The sequence below is a fragment of the Thermobia domestica genome, chromosome 9, assembly GCF_964235325.1.
Source record: "Thermobia domestica chromosome 9, izTheDome1.hap1.1, whole genome shotgun sequence".
NCBI lineage: Eukaryota > Metazoa > Arthropoda > Insecta > Zygentoma > Lepismatidae > Thermobia > Thermobia domestica.
This window is the reverse complement of record NC_137462.1, coordinates 178877768-178903484: the sequence shown is the minus strand read 5'-3', so window position 1 is coordinate 178903484 and position 25717 is coordinate 178877768. Positions and strand designations below refer to the sequence as shown.

General features: G+C 37.0%; 1 protein-coding gene across 3 annotated transcripts in view; it reads left to right on the top strand.

The window, feature by feature from the left end:
* Window positions 1-25717, top strand: part of LOC145660470 (uncharacterized) — a 164159-nt gene that overhangs the window by 129377 nt on the left and 9065 nt on the right. For 2 of the 3 annotated variants that reach the window (XM_081725534.1, XM_081725535.1), the window contains exon 9: window positions 14576-24299. In XM_081725534.1, coding sequence (XP_081581660.1) covers window positions 14576-23862 — 9287 coding nt within the window. In that variant the 3' untranslated portion in view covers window positions 23863-24299. Of the gene's footprint in view, window positions 1-14575; window positions 24314-25717 lie in introns of all 3 variants that reach the window. The other variant, XM_081725536.1, reaches the window with a different exon arrangement.

Genomic DNA, 25717 nt, shown 5'->3' with positions numbered 1-25717 from the left:
CTTGTATCTAGTAATTGACACCCCCCCCCCCCTGTCAACTGCTGAGATTTTACAAAAAATAATGTTTTTAACTTTACCAATCAACTTAACTCCACTGAAATACGCGGTATATAAATTTCTACTGATATTTATTGAGTTTAGGCAAATCACCAGTAATTGACAGGGGTGTCAATTACTGGTTATTTCAACCTGTGACCAATAATTGACACCACCTGAAAACTTGGTTTAACTTTCAAGAAGCTAAATTTTTTGTTTTAGTCTGATAAATTAGTCCTTCAATTACATCAAAACCTCTTTAACTCGTCAGTTTTTATTAGGATCTATCTGATATGCTCCGGAAACAAAAACAACTTAACTTAAGCGAAACCGTTACTAGAAGGCTGAAAACACAGTTGACTTCTCACTGTCCATCGATCGTCTGCGTTCTTTGGAGTACTACCACCTAGTGGCAAATATTAGCAGTGGTGTAGGATTGACAACACCACAAAGTAATAAAAGGTAGCTGCATTTGTTGGTACTTAGTCCTGCAGCCTTATTGCGGCGAAAAAAAGACGACAGTGTCAACTACTGGTACACTGTCAATTATTGAGACAGTTACCCTATATATCGTATGAAGGACTATTGCAAACGCCTCTGAATTTATTCATATAAGATTATTCTGCAATTTCATCTTTCTCTAGTCTTAGTTTGGTAAAAAGTAGTGTTCCCGATTTCCATTTTTAAAATTGATTGTTCTATATACAGTGAGAGTACATGGATTCGAATTTCATATGAAGTAAACGATCCAGTTTCTTATTTAGCGAGTTAAATAAATACTAACTCCAAATGAACACGTACATTACATAAATAAAGATTTGACTTACTAGATGGAATTTCATGGGCCAAGAATTTACGAGCAAAGAGCTTGATTTGTTGAACAGAACACTACTTCAGATGTTTTTATTTACATACTATAGGTTTACTGAATAATCAAATTTTGTTAAATGTTATTTTCTAATATTGTTTTGCTTTTGAAATTTTAATGATGAGAAATAGTAAAAGTTAGAAACTTACAAAGGACAAACGTAGACATGATATAAAAACCAAAACCTTGATAATATTTAGCCCACTGTAGTTAACTTGAAATGTATATTATTGTATACCGTAATTGTATATCTTTCTAGGGATAGTTACCAATATAATGAAACCAACAGAATGCAACTTATGGTATTAGACAACCTTTAGCTTGTGGTACAACTTGTATCACCACTGAGTTGAGGTATTTAACTCGTGAATCGTTTACAGGAAAGTAATGGACCGTTCTTCATACAAACAGTACTCAGTTTCATTACTGCGCCGGAGTCGATGCCCTAAAACTAATTATAGATGTTCAGTGTTCAGTAATATTGGGGGTTTTAGGGGGCTAAGGGAGAAGTAAGAATTCATATGATGAGCATACCTGATATTCTTCGTATCACGTTTGAGTGTGTATATTTGCGGATTGCCATTTTGAAAGACTGCATTGTTCTTACGGAACATCTGTACCATATGATACAGTTAGGCACCAAAACTGCCTGTATAGTTCTTGTCAGTAATTCATGCTGAGAACCAATAGGATACCATGAAATCACTTCACACATCAGCACAAAGTTGCTGCCATGTTTAATAGTAGGAAGTAAGGAGTGCGGAGCACATGACTCATCTGCGTCTGCCATGCACAAACCCCTCGTGTTGTTGTAAAGTAGAAGCAAGATGCCTTATCGAACCACATTTTGCTGTTTCAGTTATCGGTTGTTCATGGATTATGTTCTCTTAGCCATTTTTTCGCTCCTCCACATGGGTGGCGTTGATCAAAAGTTTCGAAATCTTAACCTCATCTCTCATGTTATCATGTTAAGATTAAGCAACTCTTGTCGTCAGCGCTCTTTAGAAGTAAGTTACTTCACAGATACTACTTAAATTCTACAGCAGTCGATTATAATGCAATAGCTGTATGGGTCTACGTGACAATTCTCGTGAGTGTTCGGAAAAGTTCTCTCATCTAAGCCAGGTTTCCATTTATTGTTAGTTACTACCTTTCGCCGATGATGTTTTGCTTTGTGTTCTGTAGGTCCTTATCATCTATAGACACTGTTTTTCACAGTTATACTTGCTCCAACTAACCACGCACGCACATTGTGCCATATTTTTGAAATTGAAAAGGTCTCCCAATTTGTTCCACCATCTTTTTGTGTTGCACGCACTAATCCGTACTGCACCGCCTCACATGCTGTTCAGTCTCACACAACTCAAGACAGTAGCAGTACACGAATATTCAGTGTTACTAACTCACAAAACTTACGAGTTGCGTTCATGGGTGTTTCCACTTATTAGATATTGATGGAGCAGGTTATACAGAGACACCCATTCAGCTGTAATGGAGTATCTTGGTCTATGGGTATCCTAAATATTCATTAACAGCAGAAGTGTTTAGTTCTTTCGTGCTTGAGGAATGGAAGATGAGATACATATTCTCTTCATGTGTACTGTTTTCAAAACTACAGTCCAGATTTGCTAGGACTGGTCCCGACAATCTACCTTCTAAGTTTCAAACGCATATCTGTGATCACACATAGCCAAATCGTTACCATAGTTGAGAAGCCACAAAAATCTTGATTGGGAATCAGCAAGGAAATGTTTCATAGAATACTTAATGGATTGGAAACAGTGGGCCTGTGGCATGCATTGCTGGTTCGTCCGATCGCACACCGTGCAACTTCTAATTGTGAGACCTCATAAAGGAACTCACGTACTAAACAAGAGAACACATATATATTGCAGTTTTGTCTGTAGAAAATATCCGAAAACTCCTCTCAGCGTCACTGCTCCGGCAGTAATGAGTAGGAGGTTTGAGCAATGTTTTGATGTTGGACATTTCGAATATCGTTTTTTGAACGAATCACATTCTACCATTTAGACCAAGCCCAGAACCGCGGGTGTGGTCGTGTGATCGCAGGTTTTCTGGAAGTGAGATAATGTGGTGAAGACCAGTCTTTTCTTGTAAGGGTTAGTCATGCATATTAATTCATACACTCGCCAATTACACCAGATTTAAGCCTTGATGATGGTAGAGATCATGTTAATAGCATGTCTTGTCCTTCATAACCTCGATGTTGTATGAAGACGTAAAACCACTACCACTGCTTTGGAAAAAATACTACTTTATGTTGGATATTGGGTTGACAACACTGTTAACCTTGTAATATCACAGAATATACCAAACAATGTACCCTTGCTGGTATTTGGGTAGTACATTTTTTTGTCCATTAATTTAAAAGTTACAAGAATTTAAATGGTCCAATGTGTATATATACCGAGTACTGAATTAATGACGATAACAGAGATAGCCATCCTGTAGGAGACCTGGAAAGAAAAAAAAGATTCTAGTGAACATAGGGTGAAAAGTGCCTCGTTCCAAATTTGTAAGATTTCGAGAACAACGGAAAATAAACTTCAGAGCTCATAGTCCGAGCCGTAATCGGCTCGAGAAATTATATAGGAACTAGTGTATCTAAATATTTATGTTTTAGAATCCTGTTAAAGGCGCAACGAATTGTATAAAGGAAGTTGGTGTACCATGAGACACTGTTAAGTACCAATTAAGTATAAATGACAGTGTTCATGTTGATGCCATTTAAAAATAATTTCATTTCTCAGTTAGTAAGACTAATGAAATGACTAATATCAACTTTCTCTTTCATGGAACAACTATTATTATTTTCAGGAGTTAGGAAACTACATACAAAATAGTTTAACTTTAATGATAATTTTTTCCTAATAAAGTGGAATCAAATTTCGAGATTTGTATTTATTGACTTACTCTTGTTTAAGAATAAAAATTATCAAAATACTTCATAACTCAGAGTTGGAAAATCATTTCCATCTGGAATGAGTTGAGTTGAATTTCAGTTTAGCGTCCCTTTCAGCAGCGAGGCTATGTGAGACGTGGACCTACCGATTAACGTGGAATCCGAACCACATGAGCTCCCGCCGGGAATCGAAACCCGGGTCTCCCGCGCCAAGGGCGCGTACGCTAAGAAGCCACGGAGAAGCTATTTCCATCTGGAAATTCGTAGTTGTTTCATAAGAGGTAATAATGGTAATTTAGTTGATTATTAATATAAATATAATATAATATATTTATATAGTAAGATATAAATGTTTGAGAAAACCAGACATCTTACCTTTCAGCTGACTGAAAATTGAAGCCAGATCTCTGATTTGCGAACTGTTGCACCACAGTTACCAGAAAAATAAACTTTTCCGACAACGCATGTTTGCTTTGTATGGGGACTAAATGATTTAAAAGTATTTTTTGTACATTTACACAAAAGAAATGCATTTAAAATACCTTTAGTAGTTTGTGGTGTCTGCAGAATAACACGTAGAGATGTTAGATTAACGGAAGTTTATAGAGTAGCAACACGGGTGTAGCCATGGGGAAAGGGGAGACCGGATAGGAGCTCCCTTCCCAAATGTTTTCCTATCAGGGGCGGCTTGCCTATAAGTGCTGCAGAGCTGCAGAACTACCAGCTATTTTAGTGGCATAAATGTATTTTCAATTGAGTTGAATTGTGTTTAATTTAATCAAGGTAATAATATGTAATGGTGATATTTGGTCTAACGGTGTCCTGAAATTGTACTGCTGGATATGCTACATATCGTAGTATTACTGGAAACACCTTCTGAAGCTTAATAATATTGCAAGAGCTGTGCACGGATTGCCCTATGCTTTAGCATTGAAACCAAAATCTTCACCAGCTGTACTGTATTACGTTTTCCTTGTTTCTTGGATAGGATTTACTAGAGCTGCACTCCCCGCACCTCAGAACTCACGAATACTTCCGAAGAAGCCGAAGACACACGACGTGAAGTACATGAGGCTCCCTTCTCTTGTTTTTTTAACGGTGTTCAGTGTAATTGTTGTGCGCTTTGAAAGTAATAGTATTCCATGTTCAAGTTTGTGCAAATTTTCTGAACAAACACAATTTGTGTGACAATTTTAAGGAAACCATAAACCTTTTGGATATTCTTCTAATTACCCCAACGACAATAGCTGAAGCAGAACGTTACTTCTCTAATTTAAAAATAGTTAAAACATTTTCGAGAAGCACTATGTCAGGAAAGAATCAATGCTTTGGCTGCCTTATCAATCGGGCGAGATTTCATATCCATCATGCCGAACTTTAATGATAGAGTAATAGGACATTTTGTACAGCAGAAGACACGTCGGATAGACTTCATTTACAAACGATAAAATATTTATAATTCAGTAATATTAATAAAATTTCTACCTGTAGACATTACGTGAATCCGAAATTGTTATGGTATCTGAAAACAGTGTTTCTTACGATATGGATATGGTATTTTTAAAGTTTGTTACACGCAGGGGAGGAGCTATCGGGCTCAAGATCCCCCAAAATTCATTTAAACTTGTAGGCATCCCAAAGGAAAAGATAAGTGCCTATTCATATGCTGTGTATAGCTCCTCCCGAAACAAAATCCTGAATACGCCACTGACACCCAATAAGCAAAACAATAGTGTTTTGGTTGCGATACAGTAAAGTTGTATATATATATATTTGTTAATTTCAATCATAATTGTCATTTACGTATAACAATTACAGTGCTAAAAGATATGCGGTTCGTGTACATTTTATAATTAATTACTGCAAACGGGAAATTTAATATACAAAAAACAAACTGTGCTGAACTACCTCAGATTATGTTATTGAGCCACTACTGTTTCCTATGCCCCTAAGTTTTATGACTTTATTAAACGTGTTTAACCCTTTGGGGATTCTATGATACAATTTGTACCATACGGGTGTTTCATGGTACATTGCGTTATAACTCTTCTATTTGAGCTTTTTCGTCCGTTTTTTTTTTTTCCAAGTCCAGAGGCATTGTAGAAGACGTTACGTATGGTTTCACACCTTCCTGCGTCCAGACATAGGAGGTGATGACGTCATAATTTTAAAATATATATTTTCTCTTATGAAGCCTATGTTCATTATTTTTTGGCGGGCTTATTTTTGCACGTAGAAGATTGAAATTTTGCACAAACATTCAGTCCCCCGAGTAGTATTTACCAGATATTTTTTCAGATTTCTGCGTTAAAACACTGGGGGATCCAGAGGGGCAAAGGGTTGAAAAAGGGATATTTTTACCCCCAAAATCCCTTTTTTCGGGATTTTCCCGCCTTAGATACATGATGGAGACATGTGAATAACACCGCCTGAAAGGCAGTTCTATTCTGAAGAGAATGATGTGCAAACCGTGATCCTAGGGTAATTAGGGATGTCTCAGGGATTTTTTACAAAATATCCTTCTGTATACGGGAACATGGTACATTGTCGGTATATATTATTTTTGGCGGGCTTACTTTTGCACCTAGAAGATTGAAATTGTACATAAACATTCAGCCCACCTAGTACTATTTATCAGATTTTTTTGATATCTCTACGTTCACACAGGGCTGCTCCAGAGGGGCCCAAAGTGTGAAAAAAAATTCCCTCCGAAAATTTCCCTTTGACATCAATTTTCCCTCTTCTGGTATATGATATGGGCATGCAAATGGTACCATTTGAAAGCCAGCTTCATTCTGAAGAGAGTGAGGTAAAAACCATGATCCTAGGATAAATAGTGACGATGCAGTAGCTGCTTGACTGAAAGTCTAAAAAATACCCCAAAAACCCACCATCCGGAAAGGGTTAATAGTTGGATTTTACAGTAAATGAATATTTATATTAGGTTGGTGCGAATGAAATAACCAAGTCTGACGCGTCATTTCCAGAAGCCAAAAAATTTCATCTACAGTACGTGGTTAATGAAAATAATCGCTGTCTTTAATCACACACTTTTTCCATCGTTCAGCGAACGATTGGATTCCATGAAAGAAGTCTGGAGTCTACGGTGCAATGAAATTCTCAACTACACAATGCACTAGTCAATACTCAGGGAAGCTCTTCCAAGAAGTGTCAGAGACGCAGAAGAGGTGTCAGTGGTAGATATATCAGGGTTGAGAAAGGTTTCATACTGCAAAACTCACGGAGAACCTGCACCATCCTTTGCAGTGCACTATGTATGTTCACCAGAGATGTATGCTGGCAGACAATTTTGCGGTATATTTCATGGAATGCAGCACTGTGACGTTCTGCATTGATGGTGTCACCTCGCCTAAGAATGACATGATTTATCACGTCTACCATAGATCAACATGTCAGCAATAAGACATTGTATGGGTGGAGGAATGAATTAGCAAACTTTCTGGATATTCATTAGAATCCAGCAATTATCCTGACCATTTACAATTATCATATTAAATCTCCTTTTCATCTAAGATAACAATGCGGTACAAAAAGAAAAAGTTATTCCTTAACAGGTATACTCAGATTGCTCAACCCCAGGCGGAGATTGGCCGGTATCAACTTATGTGGCACCCATGAATCTAACTTTTTCATCTTACCGATATTGAAGAGCCGCCGTACGATAGTGATACGGTCTATGCCGGTCTATACCTAATTCGTCTGCAGTGGCATAACTTTTCCGAGGGTCCGCTTCCGTGGTATTTCTGAGGAGCTCGATCGAACATAATGACATTTAGTGCCCACGGACTTACTGTGCAATGCTGTGTCACCAGAACGAAATTGGACAAACCAACGGTGAATTCGTCATTCATCGCCCAAATGCACCGTTAATGTATTTTGCAGTTGGCTGTGCAAAATTTTGTGAATTTCAGTTCGTAAAGATGTTCTTCACGGTGCACTTTCATAAGACACTGTTCAACAGCCCACAGCCTCTAGACTGGTCATTCGAACCTGTTTACCGGGCTGTTCTGAGTTTGTGATGTTAGATATTGACTTTAGTCCATCCCTATGTTGTGTTGCTGAGGCGAACTTTCCTCCAGACATTAAAGCAAACATTTCGTTCGCACCAACATATTGAGTAGAAGACAAAATATATTTTTCAAAAAAACTTAAACTACTTCAATACACTATATATTTCGTACGCCACAAGATTGATGTTCGGTGATTCATTTTCGACATCGACAGTATGTTGCACCACACAGGCATTCTGGCGAATGGCGAACTAAACTTTACTTGTTTTAAATGAAATATTCTAAAACATTTCTTCAGATAACATTCTGATTAAAAAAAAAGTAAAAAGAGTATTCGATAAATAAAAAAAAATAAATATTTTGAGGGTAGAAGTGTCAAAAAAGAAAGAACACTGTCCGAAGTTTCCCAATAATTATTAGTGCAATACTGATTAATAATCCGTTGTGTTACTCTCAGATGGCGAAAACGATGCACATAGCAGCAAAGGGTCTTTCCTAGTAAGATAGTGAAATCGGCCCTTGATCCAAATTTGGTCGCTATTGACCTAAAAGGCAGTGGTGCCCACCCCCCCTTATGTCTATGACGCACCCCCCCCCAATTGTCTATCCGTAGGTGTTCTTCCATGAAAAAATCTTCTTTTCTATTAATTTTACCCCCCCCCCTCATCAAACATATTTATATAGATTTTAACCCCCCCCAAATATTTCAATGACGCAGTTTGCGTCATAGCCCCCCCTTGTGGGCACCCCTGCTAAAAGGTTACCCTTGGCCTAAAACTACCTCAAAAAATATTTTGACCCCTACCCCCTCCCTTACCGAATTATCGTATCATACATGCTCAAAATTGAATATTTTTTTAAATTTTGGTGGGGGTGGTCGAAAAATTTTTAGTTTCACAGATTGCAGATACTATCTAGATGTAAATGTGCAATTTTTTCAAAATCATCGACGCGTATTTTCTTTATTTTTTTGCGTGTTGAGAATTTCAAAAAAATGTAGAAAAAAAATTGGAGGAGAAACGTCGCTGATTTTTTGGTTAAAAAAATTGTTATACCCTTAGGTATAACATATACGTTTTTCGGGGCCTGAAAATGATGGCAATATTATCCAAAAGAAATAAAACTGAAATAAACGTGTTTTTCGTGCAGTTTTCTCACTGAGAGCCCCTTCAAACAATCCTTTGCCAGAGTTCACAATTTTCCTTTTCCTTGCGTCCCTTTCGATTCTGTCGCTCTTCGGCTGCTTCGATTGTGTCCGTTATGAATAGAAACACCAAATATATCCCCGTAACAGTGCTTCCACTTCAAACGACTCTTGCACAACGAAGTTACACACCTCGCGTCGGCTCCTCGTATCTATCAGTGCTTGCTTCACTGGCCACACACACATTGGCGCTCTCTATCGGTAGCGCTCTCTACCGCGAGGTGTGTAACTTCATTGTGCAAGAGTCGGTTGAAGTGGAAGCACTGTTAGAGATATATTTAGTGTTTCTATTCAGAAGTGGATACAATCGAAGCAGCCGAAGAAAGACAGAAGCGGAAGGGACGCAAGAGAAATGAAAATTGTGAACTTTGGCAAAGGATTGTTTGAAGGGGCCCTCAGTGAGAAAACTGCGCGAAAAACACGTTTGTTTTCAGTTTTATTCCTTTTTGACAATATTGCCATCACTTTCAGGTCTCGAAAAAAGTATATGTTGTACCTAAGGATATAACAATTTTTCATTTTTAACCAAAAAATCAGCAACGTGTCGCCCCCCCCCCAAAAAAAAAAAATTCTACAATTTTTTTGAAATTTTTAACACGCAAAAAAAAAAAATAAAGAAAATACGCATCGATAAAGAAAATACGAATTTTTCAACAGCCCCACCAAAATTTTAAAAAAATATTCAATTTTGAGCATGTATGATATGATAACTCGGTGAGGGGAGGGGGTAGGGGTCAGATTTTTTTTTTAGGTAGTTTTAGGTCTTAGGTCAAGGGTAACCTTTTTGGGTCAATAGCGACCCAATTTGGATCAAGGACCGATTTCACTATCTTACTAGGAAAGACCCTTTATTACTTGACTGTTGCATAAGTGTGTTTGAATTTAATCCTTTTTTTAAAGTATAAAGTTTATACCCATATAAATGCAATGTCGAACGAATAGACTTTTTTCATAAAACTTGTGATACTGTCTTCATACATTGTAAAGGCTTATGTTTCAATAAGGTTTTCTTTGTTTAGCTCATTTCTTGATCCGATTACGATAAATCCCATGGTTCTCGAGCTATGGAGCTTGAAAATTCATTTTCCATCATTTCGGAATATTATAACTTTGGAAGGAGGCATTTTCCGCCCTATATTTATTAAACATTTTTTGCTTCCTTCGAGGTCTCCTTCAAGATGGCTGTCTCCGTTATCGCCATTAATTCAACACTCGGTTTGTGTATATACTACATTGTCATTAATGGCCGTCCATAACTAAGAACTTGTTCACCTTGCACTGGTAAGGAGTTAGTATGTTGTATGTCCACCATTCGCCGTGGTGACAACCCCTATTCTTCTAGAAAGACTTTCCGTAAGGTTGCGGTAGACTTCAGCAAGTATTGTCCTTCATTCTTCTTGCAACATGGTGAATAGTTTGGTGGTGATTTTGGAGCGTTGTTATCTGGCCCTCAACCGGCGTTCAAACTCATCGTAAATATGTTAACTAGGATTGAGGTGGAGGTACTTTGCCGACGAGTGAAGCACTTGATTCTCCATTTCCTCAAACCACTCTGTGATGGCGTGTGCTTTAAGGACCCTGACATTTTCATGTTGAAACATAAACGGCTCAGTATCGAATTGCTGCCAAAGAGAGGTAGCGCAGAATTGTCTAGGTTTGCCTGATAGGTATTGACATTCATGGTTCCAGACACTAACACTAGTGATTACAGCCCACACCATGATTTCTCATCTTCAGATGTCACAGTGGGGAGAATCCACAAGCCTACATATGTGGTTGGATTGTAACAACATGTTGCATGATTCGGCATTCCATATGGTGTTCTTCCACTGTTCACTATGAGATGTTTTGCACTACTGTAATCGGCATCGCGCGATCACTTGTGTGTTCCTTGGCTAACAGGCTCCAGCTTGTCTGACGAATAGTACTGATGTTGGCATTACTTCCAGATGCCGACCGCAACTCGGTGACTACAGTGTCCAACGACTTTTACCGGTGTACCAATACTAATATAGAAGGTAATTAATACTACTGGCTGTTTCGACATTTTTTAAAAAATCTTACTGTTTTATCTGGTAGCATTTCAGTCATTGTGCTTGCAAGACTTAAATAGTATCGCATGTTATGATAATAAATGTCTCTGAGTTTAAACAACAATATAATATTTAAACAATCCTCTCATATACACTAACTTGACATAAGTAAATAGACACCCACAGGGCATGATTTCACAGAACGAATGTGAACAATCGATGAGTGCCATGTACGTGGTGGTGTGAGCATGCAGTATAGCACTGGCACCATGGCGTAAACGTAGCTTGGAAGAACTGACGGATTTTGCCTGAGGTCGCATATTTGGGCAATATCTTTATTATGAATTTTACATACAATAAGTCTTCTGCTCACGAAGTCGAGTATTCGTAGTAATGATATCAAATTATTATCAATTCCAGTCGCGACGAAAAAATTATTGCATTGCAAGCAATTCAATATGCGTATCATTACCTAGTCAGCATCTTTTCAAATCTACAATTAAATTTTTGTGTTACAACCAAGTCCAAATCTGACAGTATCGATCCCACCAGGGAACTCTGCAAGTCAAACAAGACTCTAAGCCTGACATCATTTTCTCTAATAATATTAAAATTCGAAAAATTAATTCCTTTACAATTATTGTAAATGTTGTCGCAACACATACGAAAGTTAAAGAAAAAGTAACAAGTCTAACCAAGATTTAAAACCTCGGATAAAGGAGTCACGAATCCTTGACGTGCAAAACAATGTGAGGCATAAAGCCATCGACTTTAAAAATACTAATCGAAATTAGAACATTTTTTTCTGAGCTACTATGTTTACAAAGGCAATTGACAAGAAAATTTACTGTAATTTAGCTTGTAGTCCGTGTGCTGCAGGTTGGGAACTACAACTACTTGGATTCATCTCTAGCATTAAATGGAATCGGAAGCAAAATCTTTATAGTAAACAGGGTAAACAGAATTTGAACGTCGTCAACCAAATTCTGTAAAATCCATAATGTCACACTTACAGACATTGGTTTCAAGACCCGCTACTTTCATTCATTGGATTATCAATTTAACTTATAAATTCCTAAATCCAATTTTTGTCCCTTGTAATGTCAAACTGGTAGACGAATCACGACTTATGTACATTAAACAACACACACGTGGAAAAATATACAAAAGGAAAAATTTGAACAGAGACTCACTTTTATTCTTCACCCTTACTTCGTTACTTTATCGTAATTGTGTCATGTATTGCCCAAACAACAATAAACCTGGTTTTTCAGTGAGGAACTTAAACAGTTAAGTTAAACGCGAGTAATTTAAATGTAGGTCGAAAGGGACGCTAACCTTCAAATCCACGCACAGCAATAACTCACTGAATTTTGCAAAAATATCAAACATACGCAAAGAAGGAAAACTAATTTGATCAAAACTCATTCCAATACATTTGTTATTACTGTAAGAGCGATACCAAGCATTTCTTCATTCTCATTCACTTAAAATCTTAACCCACAAAGCAGGCACAACTGCAAAACTTACAGAAAATCACAGCTTGGAAAATTCACACAATTCACTTTTAAGAAATTACTCACTATTTCGATTTATTCTTATTTTTCTCTGCCTCTTCAAACAACACATTCAGCAAAAAACCAAACGATCGAAGGAACAAGAACTCAATCCTATAAATGTGTTGAATTCTATGTATACTCTATTTGAGCAAAGAATCCAACCACTCCTACAGAGCTCCTTCGTGGCTAAGCGGTTAGCGTACGCGCCTTTGGCGTGAGAGACCCGGGTTCGATTCCCGGAGGGAGCTCGTGTTTGGATTCCACGTTAAACTGTAGGTCCACGTCTGATATAGTCTCGCTGCAGAAAGCTGCGCTAAACTAAACAATCAACCAACCACTCCTTCCTTCTTGGCAATCACTCTTCAAGTCAACGTGCCGAGGTGACTTCCAGCGCCAACGAGCAGACGCGAAGTGCAGAAGCGAGGGAAACCTTGGCCTATGACCCCGAGCAAAGAAATTCTTTCTCTCATTCTCTTTATCTTCCAGTAGTCGTTTTTCTTATCAAGATGAACAAAGATCGTTCGGAAATAAATTTGTACATTAATTTTTCAGAATTCGCAGTGTTATTTAAAACACTTTAGCTTTAGCTTTATTTTTCTTTTCTTTCTTTTTCCTTTTTTGAAAAATCATATTCCAATCTTCTTGTTCTTTGTAATGATTTCGTTACAAGCACAAATAGGGCGAAAAGGTATGCGTAGGTCGACTAGAACCAACGCCTCTCCTACAGGGACTAAGCCATCGAAATTTGCCTGTGCCACCACAACTACGTTGGTAGATCAATACCAACGGTCCATTGGTATTTGCATAGTGTGGGAATGTACTGACACATCGCATAAAAAGCTTCTACTTACAAAACAACAAATGGCACAAAGTCACAATGGCCATCATCATGTGCAACAAAGCACAATGCTTATTCTTCGAGAGAAAACCGATTTTGGCACTTCTCTGACAGTAGGTATGAAAGCGATTGATAGACCACGATTCATTGTAATTTCACCATCGTGTGGTGAAGTGTGGCAGCGCAAATGTGGCGTGCAATTCAGAAAGATGATCGTAGTAACCTTATCAAGCTATTTAAAGATTGATCGGTACTCTTTCTTGAAACACACGAAGTATTGCATGTATTTTATGGATGGCATGGTACTTTAAAGTTAATCAGCCACTAGAAGAAGCAAAATAGGGTTCAAAATTTGTCATGATTCTGCTAATCCCCGGATATAATTCCAATGGGAAATGTTTGGCATAGTCTATAACTAAAATTGTATATATAATGATATGGTCTCCATTTACTCTATGATGAATAGTGCCGCCTGTTACAAGATGTTACTGATGATTTAATTTGTAGTATACCGCGTAAGGTTGAAGGTTAATGTGCTATCAAAGGAAGCTCCTCCAGTATCGAGAATAGTTCGTTCGGTGTATTGATACTCGCAATGGCCACAGATTTTCCGAGTGTCTTATTTCCTTACATTAGGTAGTGTACACAAAGTAATAATTAAATATAAACTAATTATTTGCTGAGCAAAACTATATATTTTTATTAAAATTGAACACGTGTTACAGTTTCGCCAACTGACTCTTTGGCTTCATCAGACATATGTGATACAGACAGGATAACTTTACAATTGTATATACATACAACAGCTAAGATATCTTTCTTCTAATTGGCTACTGGCAGCAGCAAATCCCTTTCAATTATACTTATTTGAAAATTTCTATATAGATGCATTCTATTGTTGCTAATTACACAAAATTAATGAATTTTAATGAAAGTATATAGTTTTGCTCAGCAAATAATTAGTTTATATTTAATTATAATAAAGCAAAGCTTCTACTTATGGAAAATATCAAAGTAATTATGTTTGATAGGTTGCGCTTTTTATAATATACTTAACTAATATCAATGTTTTTGTTCTTTCAGATCCATATCTTGTGGAGCAAGGCGCTAAGTTAGGAAAACGGCAATTAAATGAAGATATACGTAATATCTGCCTCTCTAAATTGCGCTTAATCAAAGACACGAACCCACAAAGACTTATGTTAAATTTGTATTTGAAATTACAAGAACCATTGTTACAGGATTCAGAAGATGCAAAGAAATCGTTTAGATTTGCACCAGGCAGTTCAAAAACACTTACTTCTGGAGATAAAGACGAAGAAAAGCTTTATTTTGATTTTGTACCTGATTATGAGGGAACTACTGCACTAAGCAAAACCCTGGAGACATTTGATTTTTCTGTACCATACATAAGTAAATTAAAAGCGGACAAACCAACATTGAAACCTCAGACAGCCATAGGAACGAAGATTAAGAAAATACCTTTCACTTTGAAGAATCATCCTATGATTGGAGAAGCTGAAAATGAGATACAGAAAGATAGTGAAGATAATTGCCAGAACTATCAACTTCCGTCAACTGAAGAAAATGAAACTGAGAAGAACATACGAACAGATACAAAACTCGGAGAAATTATCAACAAACAAACAATTAGCAATGGAGAAAGTGGAACAGATATTAACTACGAAAGTGCTATGAAAGAGAATGTTAATGAACCGGAAACACAGACAGTAGTACAGGCAAAGAAAGGAAAGAGAAAGAGAAGAAGAAACAGAAATAAAAAGGAAGCTCAAATAGAATCTAATAATGAAATTGCTAATCAGAAACAGATGCCGTTGGTAGCTGGAGAATTGTCTGCTGTCACTGGCCCTCTTACACAATTGCAAACAGCAGAACTTCCAGCTGTAAAAACCCAAGAAAAGTTTTCCAATGAAATAACATTGTCAGACACAAGTATGGATGAGACGCAAATTGTTAAACATGTAGCGGTTGCGAGAGTCAATGAAAAGAGTAGCAAATTGTCAACTACACCTGACTTAGAAAATGAAAGCAGTGGTCAATATAAATCAGAGAGTAAGGAACCTATAAGTACTGTGCCTAAGAAAGATCAAATTGAAACTGTTAAGCTTAATAGGAAAGAATTAAATCAGCTGATATTAGATGAGTGTTTAGATATACTTCAACAATTAAAAATTAAAAAGCCTTTGCAGAAATCACTTCAATTCAGTTTGGAAAATCAGCCAAAAATGCTGGAAGAAGCTTTTGACACTCAAATTAAGTCATTTAATTTTGTCCAACATTCTCAGGCTCCCGAATATAATTGTTCGGCCTTGGATTTCTCTATTTTACGTAAAGAAGTAGAAAATATGAGTCCAGATGTTAGCAAAAAGCTTAGAAAGAAAAATAAACGCAGACGAGAAGCTGATCTGCAGTCATCTGAAACAAATAATGATGAAATACATACGAAAACAAGAGAATTGTCAGGCTCTAAGCAGAGCATGAATTTGCACGAGTACCAAAAATCTGTAAAAGGAACACAATCAGTTGATACAATAGTATCCCATAACAGTGGAAAATTTCAGAAGTGTGATAGTCTCAAGAACGTCAAAGAAAGCACACCAAATTTTACATTACGAGGTCATCCTGGCTTATTGCCTAGAAAATCAGTCAGAGAAAAGTTGTTTTCCTTTTATAATGGAGAAGAATTTGAAGATATGTCTATGTTTTCTTTAAAATTCCATTCAGGATTTTCAGGTGAAAGTGAAGAAAGCATGAAAGAGGCTTTCAGATTTTCAGTTCAGAGTTCCGTTATTTGTTCTAATATAAAATTGTTGCGTAATTCAAAACTACTTCTCAGTTATAAAAAGAAAAATAAGCATGCTGGTAAGTGGTTCAATATGAATCTACAGGACACACCTCTGAGGACACAGGCATATGAAAAAGCATGGCAAAGATCATTGCTGCATTCAAGTAACTTTAGTTTAAAGAGGCACAGCACTTTTATGTACAAGAAAGTATCTTTCATGTTTTCTCTGTCTCAACTTAGTAATACTACGAAACTCAAACAACAACCGGTAAATGGTAGTGAGGTCACATCAATTAAACCCCAAGATCAAAATGACTCTTCATTGCATATAAATTCAGTAAAAGATGATCGTAACTTTATTCCTAGAGAAGAATTCAGCTTAATGAGTGAATATTGTAAAATAATGGAAACCTCGGAGCAGAGAACTACTACTGATAATCAGCAGACACTACAACATAAAAGTACCTCTGAAACTCCACATCAAAGAAGTACACAGGAATTCGATGTGAGAGAAGAATCTACAATGGAGTCAGATAAAATCTCCACCATAGAAAATAAAGAAGTTAGTTCAGTAAAAGATGATCTTAACATTAAAACTGGAAAAGAACCCAGTTCCGCAAGTGAATACTACAAAACTACGCAGATTTCAGAGCAAACTAGAATTACTGATTATCGACAGCCAATCCAACATACAAGTAACTCTGAAATTGCCCATCAAAGTAGTATACAGGAATTGGATGTGAAAGAAACATCTAGAATGGAGTCTGGCAAAACATCTACGGTAAAAAGCAGCGAAGTGAGTTCAGTAAAAGGCGGTCATAACATTATCCCTAGAAAAGAGTCGAGTTCCGTGAGTGAATCCGGCAAGAGTACCCAGACTTCAGAGGAAGGGACAGCTACTGATAATCAACAGCCAATCCAACAAAAAGATACTTCTGAAACTTCACATCACAATAGTACACAGAAATTCGGTGTGACAGAAGAATCTAGAATGGAGTCAAATAAAATCTCTAGCGTAGAAAAGAAAGAAGCAAGTTCAATGAAAGACGATCATAACGTTATTCCTAGAGTAGAATTCAGCTTCGTAAGTGAATACTGTAAATTAATGGGGATCTCAGGGGAAAGTAGAACTAGTGATAATCAACAGCCAGTCCAACATAAAAGTACCTCTGAAACTACACATCAAAGTAGTACACAGGAATTCAACGTGAGAGAAGAATCTGGAATGAAGTCTGATAAAACCTCTACCGTGAAAAGTAGCGAAACGAGTTCAGTAAAAGGCGATCGTAACGTTATCCCTAGAAAAGAAGCAAGTTCTGTGAGTGAATCCTGCAAAACTACGCACACTTCAGAACGAAGTAGAACTACTGATAGTCATCAGCCAGTCCAACAAAAAAGTATCTCTGAAACTGCATATCAAAGTATTACACAGGAATTCGATGTGAAAGGAGAATCTAGGATGGAGTCAACCGCTACCGTAGAAGATAACGAAGGGAGTTCAATAAAAGGCGATTATAACGGTATTCCTGGAGTAGAATTCAGCTTTATGGGTGAATATTCCAAAATAATTGACACCTTTGGGCAAAGTAAAACTACTGATAGTCAACAGCCTGTCCAACAAAAAAATACCTCTGAAACTGCACATCAAAGCAGTGAACAGGAATTCAATTTGAAAGAGAAATCTAGAATGGAGTCTGATAAAACCTCTAACGTAAGAAGTAGCGAAGTGAGTTCAGTAAAAGGTGACCATAACGTTATCTCAAGAGAAGAATCATGTTCCGTGAGTGAATCCGGCAAAAGTGCCCAAACTTCAGAGCAAGGTAGAGCTACTGATAATCAACAGCCAATCCAACAAAAAAGTACTTCTGAAACTACACATCAAAGGAGTATACAAGAATTTAACGTGAAAGAGGAATGTGAAATAGAGTCTAATAAAACCCCTGCAGTAGAAAATAAAGAACTAAATTTAATAATAGACGATCATAACCTTATCACTAGAGAAGAAACCAGTTCCGTAAGTGAACACTGCAAAATTACACATACCTCAGTGGAAAGCGGAACTAGTGATAATCAACAGCCAGTCCATCAAAAAAGTACCTCTGAAACTGCACATCAGAGTAGTATACAGGAATTCAACGTGAAAGAAGAATCTAAAGTGGAGTCTGATAAAATATCTACCGTAAAAAATAGCGAAGTGAGTTCGGTTAAAGACGTTCATAACGTTACCCGTGGAGAAGAATCAAGTTCCGTGAGTGAATCCTGCGAAACTACGCACACTTCAAAACAAAGTAGAATTAATGATAATCAACAGTCAGTCCAACAAAAGGATATCTCTGGAACTGTATATCAAAGTAGTACACAAGAATTCGACGTAAAAGAAAAATGTGAAATGGAATCTAATGACACCCCTACCGCAGAAAGTACAGAAGTGCCTTCAAAAATAGACGATCATAACCTTATCCCTAAGGAAGAACCCAGTTCCGTAAGTGAACACTGCAAAACTGCACAGACCTCAGTGCAAAGTGGAATTAGTAATGATCAACAGAAATTCCAACAAAAAAATACCTCTGAAACTGCACATCAAGGTAGTACACAAGAATTGAACATGAGAGAAGAATCTAAAGTGGAGTCTGATAAAACCTCTACCGTAAAAAATAGCGAAGTGAGTTCGGTTAAAGACGTTCATAACGTTACCCGTGGAGAAGAATCAAGTTCCGTGAGTGAATCCTGCGAAACTACGCACACTTCAAAACAAAGTAGAATTAATGATAATCAACAGTCAGTCCAACAAAAGGATATCTCTGGAACTGTATATCAAAGTAGTACACAAGAATTCGACGTAAAAGAAAAATGTGAAATGGAATCTAATGACACCCCTACCGCAGAAAGTACAGAAATGCCTTCAAAAATAGACGATCATAACCTTATCCCTAAGGAAGAACCCAGTTCCGTAAGTGAACACTGCAAAACTGCACATACCTCAGTGCAAAGTGGAATTAGTAATGATCAACAGAAATTCCAACAAAAAAATACCTCTGAAACTGCACATCAAGGTAGTACACAAGAATTGAACATGAGAGAAGAATCTAAAGTGGAGTCTGATAAAACCTCTACCGTAAAAAATAGCGAAGTGAGTTCGGTTAAAGACGTTCATAACGTTACCCGTGGAGAAGAATCAAGTTCCGTGAGTGAATCCTGCGAAACTACGCACACTTCAAAACAAAGTAGAATTAATGATAATCAACAGTCAGTCCAACAAAAGGATATCTCTGGAACTGTATATCAAAGTAGTATACAAGAATTCGACGTAAGAGAAAAATGTGAAATGGAGTCTAGTGTAACCCCTTCCGCAGAAAGTACAGAAGTGCCTTCAATAATAGACGATCATAACCTTATTCCTAGAGAAGAACCCAGTTCCGTAAGTGAACACTGCGAAACTGCACAGACCTCAGTGCAAAGTGAAACTAGTGATAATCAACAGAAATTCCAACAAAAAAATACCCCCGAAACTGCACATCGAAGTATTACACAGGAATTCGACGTGAAAGGAGAAACTGGAACGGAGTCTGATAAAACCTCTAGCGTAAAAAGTAGCGAAACGAGTTCAGTAAAAGACGATTATAACTCAAGCGGTAAAGAAGAACCCAGTTCCATGAGTGAATCTTGCAGAACTACGCATACTTCAGAACAAGGTGGAATTACTGATAGTCATCAGCCAATCCAACATAAAAGTGCCTCTGAAACTGCACAACAAAGTAGCACCCAGGAATTCAATGTGAGAGAAGAATCTAGAATGGAATATGATAAAAGTTCTGCCGTAGAGAATAAAACTGTGATAGAGCTTAATGACAGTATATCATCTGCAGAGAAGCTTCCTGAGGATCAAGTGGATAGACAAGAGTCAGTGGCTTTCCAGCAAACTGAAAAACATCAGGAACCTAGTAATGACCTCTTAGGTAGGCAAAATGAGTCGAAAAATGGGTTAGCTATAGGACAGAGTATTGATTCAAAAACAGAAGAGCAGAGAAATTCAGAGGAATTCATCTTTATTAAGAAATCCCACGTGAAGTCTGAGATAACTGAAAGTCTCTTAACATCAGAGAGAAAAGGAAATTTGGATGTTCAGCGGCTTGATTACCAACAGGAAGAAAAGTCCTTGATTTCGCATGAGAATTTGAGCCTTGTTTCAGATGAGAACCGGGCTGTTTCTAAAATACCAGAAAACCAAATAGGACAACTACAGGAAACTACTGTGCACAGTCTAGTTCCTTTAGTTTATTCGCAAGAAAAGCATGAAACAGATAATCATACATGTAAGGAGAGACGAACATCAGCTGAAGCAAAAGAATTTGCAGAAGAAAATGATTTGCATTCAAACTCTGAAAATCAATCAGAAAGTATTACAAATGAACCTAGAAACGATTTAAGTAAACATGAGAAACAGACCACAGACAGTCAGATATCACCTCAAGCAGAGAGCATAGATACGTGTGAAGGAACTACCTCCTCTGTGCTGGTGGAAATAGATGGGACCAAGTATACCGAAGAGAGAAATTCGCATGAGATGAAGAGAGATGTTGAAGCAAAAGATTCGGAAGGAAAATCGAAAATGAAGGAAACTGAAACTAAACGAGAACTAAAAACTGTAAGGTGTCAGCCGATTCACTCTGAAATGACAACTGAGTTAAGTAAAGTGGTAAATATATCTGAAGAAAACAGTAAGGTAAAAACTTCCGAAGTAGAGAAGAATCCTGTTGAAGAACGAAATTTGGCTATGCAGGAGGAAGTTTTAAATAATCGTGTCGAACAAAACAAACAACCACATATTTCAAGTGCAATAAGTGATAACTTGGAAGACAAAAGTGTGGATTCTACAACAGTCACGGACAAAGTGGTAACAGCGACTTACGAAGTAATAGATATCAAAGCTTTAGCTGAAGCAAAATCTAGAGACATTGAAAGTTTGATTACTTCTGAGTTAGAAGGTGAGATGAGTCAAACTGCAGAGAAATGTGTTGAAGAAATCGATACAAAGAAACAGATAATAGCGGAACATGATCTACTGGAAATAAGAGATAAAGTGAAAGAAAAGAGAAGTGATGCTTCCAAAGATGAATGTGAGGATGCCAAAGTCGAATATGAAGAAAGCGGTACAGATAAAAAGAACCAAATAGTATCTGAACTGAAAATGAGAGACGAAGTAGAAGAAAAGAGAAGTGATGGTTGCGAAGATGAATGTAGGGCTAGCAAAGTCGAAGTGGACAAGGACACGAAAAATGATTTCACGGAAAGAAATAAATTAGTTGAAGATTTGGAACAGCAGTTAAGTAGAAAAGAAGCGATGCAGAAAATCGAGAATGAGGAAACAGAATTAGATGTTAAAGAAAAATGTGGTTCAGATCAAACAACCTTGATTCAACTATGCCAAGAACGTGATTGCACATTGAACAAAGATACACATGTAAACAAGGAGATGGAAGCTTTGGTTGAGAGCAGTACAAACACAGTGGTTAAACTTGCAGAAAAAACTGTTGATCAAAGTTCAGCTGAAAATGAAAACGACTCAAATGGTAAAGAGGAATATTGTATAAAAGAGGTTACGAAATCGGAGCCTTTGGTTCAAATCACAGATTTAGGTAAATTGAATAATGATTCAGATACAGCAAATAATGATCAGTTGAACTCAAAAACAGATGAAACAATAGCAAAGCCAGTTGAAATAATTACTGAGAAATTTTGTAAAATACAATCTGCTGATAGTGAAGATCAGTTCATTGCGTCGAACTCCTTTGTAGAGAAAGAAATAAAGGAAAGGCGAGATGTGTTAAAGGAATCGTATATGGAAAAATGCATGGTCAGCCAAGAGACAGCAGTACCTGAAACTCAGAAGGAAGTGAAACATGTCAAGATCGGTGAAACTTTACCTGAAAAAGATACACACAGAGTAGATGATGAAGGGACAATAAAGGAAGATACGGAAAAGGAAGGGCAACTGGATAGAAGGGGAAAGGAGGAGGCAAATATATGCAAGATTAGGAAGTTTATTGAAGACAAGATGTTTGAAAAAGAAATATCGAAATCTTCTAAGAATCTGGCTGAAAATGAACAGGCGGAGTATTGCAAAACAAAAATATCTGCGGCAGAAATAAATAGCGAGGGAAAAATGTCAGGTGAAGTGAGAATTGAAGACACAGATCAAAATACTGATGAATTGCAAATGGAAACAGTTTATTGTACAGAAAAGGGAACTTCTAAAGAAGAGCAGCTAAAGACAAGCGAAAACTTACAACTGACTATAGCAATTCCAGAGGTAGAGAGTCGTGAGAAACATATAACTAACAATGAAGAAATTAAAGGCAGTACAGTGTATGATGTTTCAAGTGAAACTAGAATGGAAGCAGGTAATGTAACATTTCAGGAGCAAATACGCGAAGTAGAACATAGAGTAGTGCAGTCAGATAAGGATTCAGGTTCCTCCTTGGTGGTTCCTCCAAAGAACGTGTGTGCTACTGAACAATCACCATTGATAAAGCAAAGACATGAACAAGAAGAAACTAAAGAAAGCTCACTCCAGTTAAATGAAGATTCACGAGATAAAAATATGATTGAACAAAATATTTTGAAAGAAAAATCTGTAGAAGCGGAATTTTCGGAAGACCCAGTTTCGGATTTTCAAGAAGCAAAAGCAAGTAAATCTTCCGAACAAAAATATTTGAAAGAGACTTCTGAAGTATTTGGAAATGACTTAATAGACATGAGTGAGAGTCGCATATTAGAAAATGAACAACTACAAATTGTGCATGAGGATATAGTTGAAAAGGAAGGGAGTGGGATACTTAAAGCGCAAGGTGAACAGGTTGTTCAAGGTAATGAACAACTCTCTTCGGATGTAGTTTGTGTAAACAAGGAAAGAGAGAGCCAATGCAAAATTGTTAAGTCTGTGAATGAAGTATCGGAAGAAGTGGGTAACAGAGTACGTGATATAATAGCTCAGACGTCAGAAAGTGAAAATCTAGATGTAACAACAAAAGCACCGCGTATTGACTTTGTGCAGCAAGTTGATGGGCGAGAGGAAGACAAGAAACTTGATTGTATAATCCCAGAGGCAGAAGAGCGAACGAAGGATGGTAACTCAGAGAGTAGTGAACATTTAGATGTACCTGAACAAAGTGAATCAACTGAAGAAGAAATCGTTCAGAATGAAATTTCCGCCCAAGGGCAAGTGTTCAGTGTAGATAAATGTGAGAAAAGTTACTTTGGAAGCAACGAAATTCTGCAGGAAAGAATTCATACGAATCAGGAGGAAGGAGAAAATAGTGACGTGAAAACAGAACTGAATGTAGACGTAACAAACAACAAAACCCTGACGGACGAATCGAGAGCTGTAAAGTGTGAGGCTGGTGTTGATGAAATTAGCCAAAAAGAAGTGAAGGAAATTGTTTACCAAAAGACAGTGGACCAAGATGATAGAGATATAGGAACTGATAATGATTCAGTTCAGTCTTTGGAATTGTGTGAAGTGTCAAGTGCTAGTGTTGATAGTTCAGATGTGGACGCTGATTAGGGCGAGCAGTTGCAGTGTGGAGAAAGTGGTCATTCCGAAACATTTTTATCTTTCTTCAAATAACTTTAAATTTGACTGGAATTGCACCGAAATTTTGCATATCCAATATTACTGTGATATAAAAGTTGTGTTGTTTAAGTTTGAAGTATCATTTGGAGATAAAAGTGACAATTTTGTTCATGACACTGATTTAAAGAAAGAAAATTTCGGCAAGAAAGAAAGAAAAAAAATGTATATATATATATATATATATATATATGTGTGTGTGTGTGTGTACGTGCGTAAGTTGAAATCTTAAAATTACTGGCGAACTATTTCTGGTGGAAATAGATTATAGTGAAAGTAGAATTTGCTAAGTGAAATCGATGAGAGACAATTTTGCTGAGACACATAATACTTTGCCAAGTGAAATAGATGAGATTCCTGGATTAGTAGAGGTAAGTAAGAAGAGGTAAGGATTTTTTTCCTGTTGAAAACACTATTAATATTTATTTATTTATTTATTTATTTTAGCTGTAACAAAGTAAAACTATGAAGTTAATTACTTTCTTAACAAAAAAATAGCAGAATCCTAATCGTGATACTGTGAAGAGTGTGCCATGAGTACTTTTGTTAAAGCGCTTCATCGTACACGGAGGGGTAAAGTAACCAGAAAAGAAAACTGGAGGAACAGAAGAAAAGCTGAGAAAAATCCAAATTGGCGTTATATTGGAATAGGGATCACATGGTTACTTAACAGTGTTAACAGGCTGTAAGTAGTTGATCATCCTCCACTAAACTCAGACATAAACTGGTGATACTGATTAATCCTGGACGCTTTCCAGTTTTTTTTATTTACTTTTATTTATCTGATGAAGTATTTAGCGAAAGGGCTCATGGTATACTTTTTTAGTATAGCGATTATGTTTTAAGTAATTTCTGCTAAATAGTTCATTATATATTGTATACATATATTTATATATAGTATTATATATGTATGCGTGTAGTATTAATTCGACCACTCGAAAACGATTGAGACGAATCTGATTAGAAATAGAGAAAAAACATGAGGGAAACGTGTCAGGAATGGTCGATAGTGCCAACCTTTGTTTTATTTAACACTACTACTTTTAGAAGTTTCATGTCCTAATTTGCTGGAACCAGTGTCTAGATAAAGTGCAACACTGCATTATAAGGCCTTTCATTTCGTCCAATATGTCAAATCTCAGGTAGATAAATCCGTAAAGTTGAGAGAGTTCGGGCTGGCAATATTTTGAAGTTAGTGACGTGACCTACCATGACTGTCCACGTCTGATCCTGGGCAATTGGAACGACTACCTTTCGTTTGTATCTGTTCCCTTATGCCTGTTTGGGAGATCAGCATAATCAGAGACGAAAATGCTACTCGTCGCTTCCACTGTTGTCTTAATCATTTACGAGTGGCCTAAATGTAATAATTTCATTCTTTAAATGTGCAATTTCATACCCTCATTCCATTCACAAGTTTTCCTGCTAATAGCACAGACTGGAATTATATCACAAGGAGACTGTTACGGAGGCTTTATTTGTCAGTATTTGAATATCGTGCTGGATTAGATGATCAAGTTGATATCTAATTCTGGATGTGTCGGATATATTTCGCACTAGGCTACTGCTGATTCCCAATACTCTGTGTGGAAACTGTGTTTTTGTGCGTGTTAGCAGTATGTGGAAGCAAACACGGGAAACTTTTAATGCAGGAGAGCATAAACTTCATGAATGAATTCCCTAGAAGTGTTTCAGTTTGCGAATGTTTATGTACAATTTCTTGTAACTAATGACCATATATTCATATTTTTAGCTGAAATGTAAGAGGATTACATATATATATATTTTT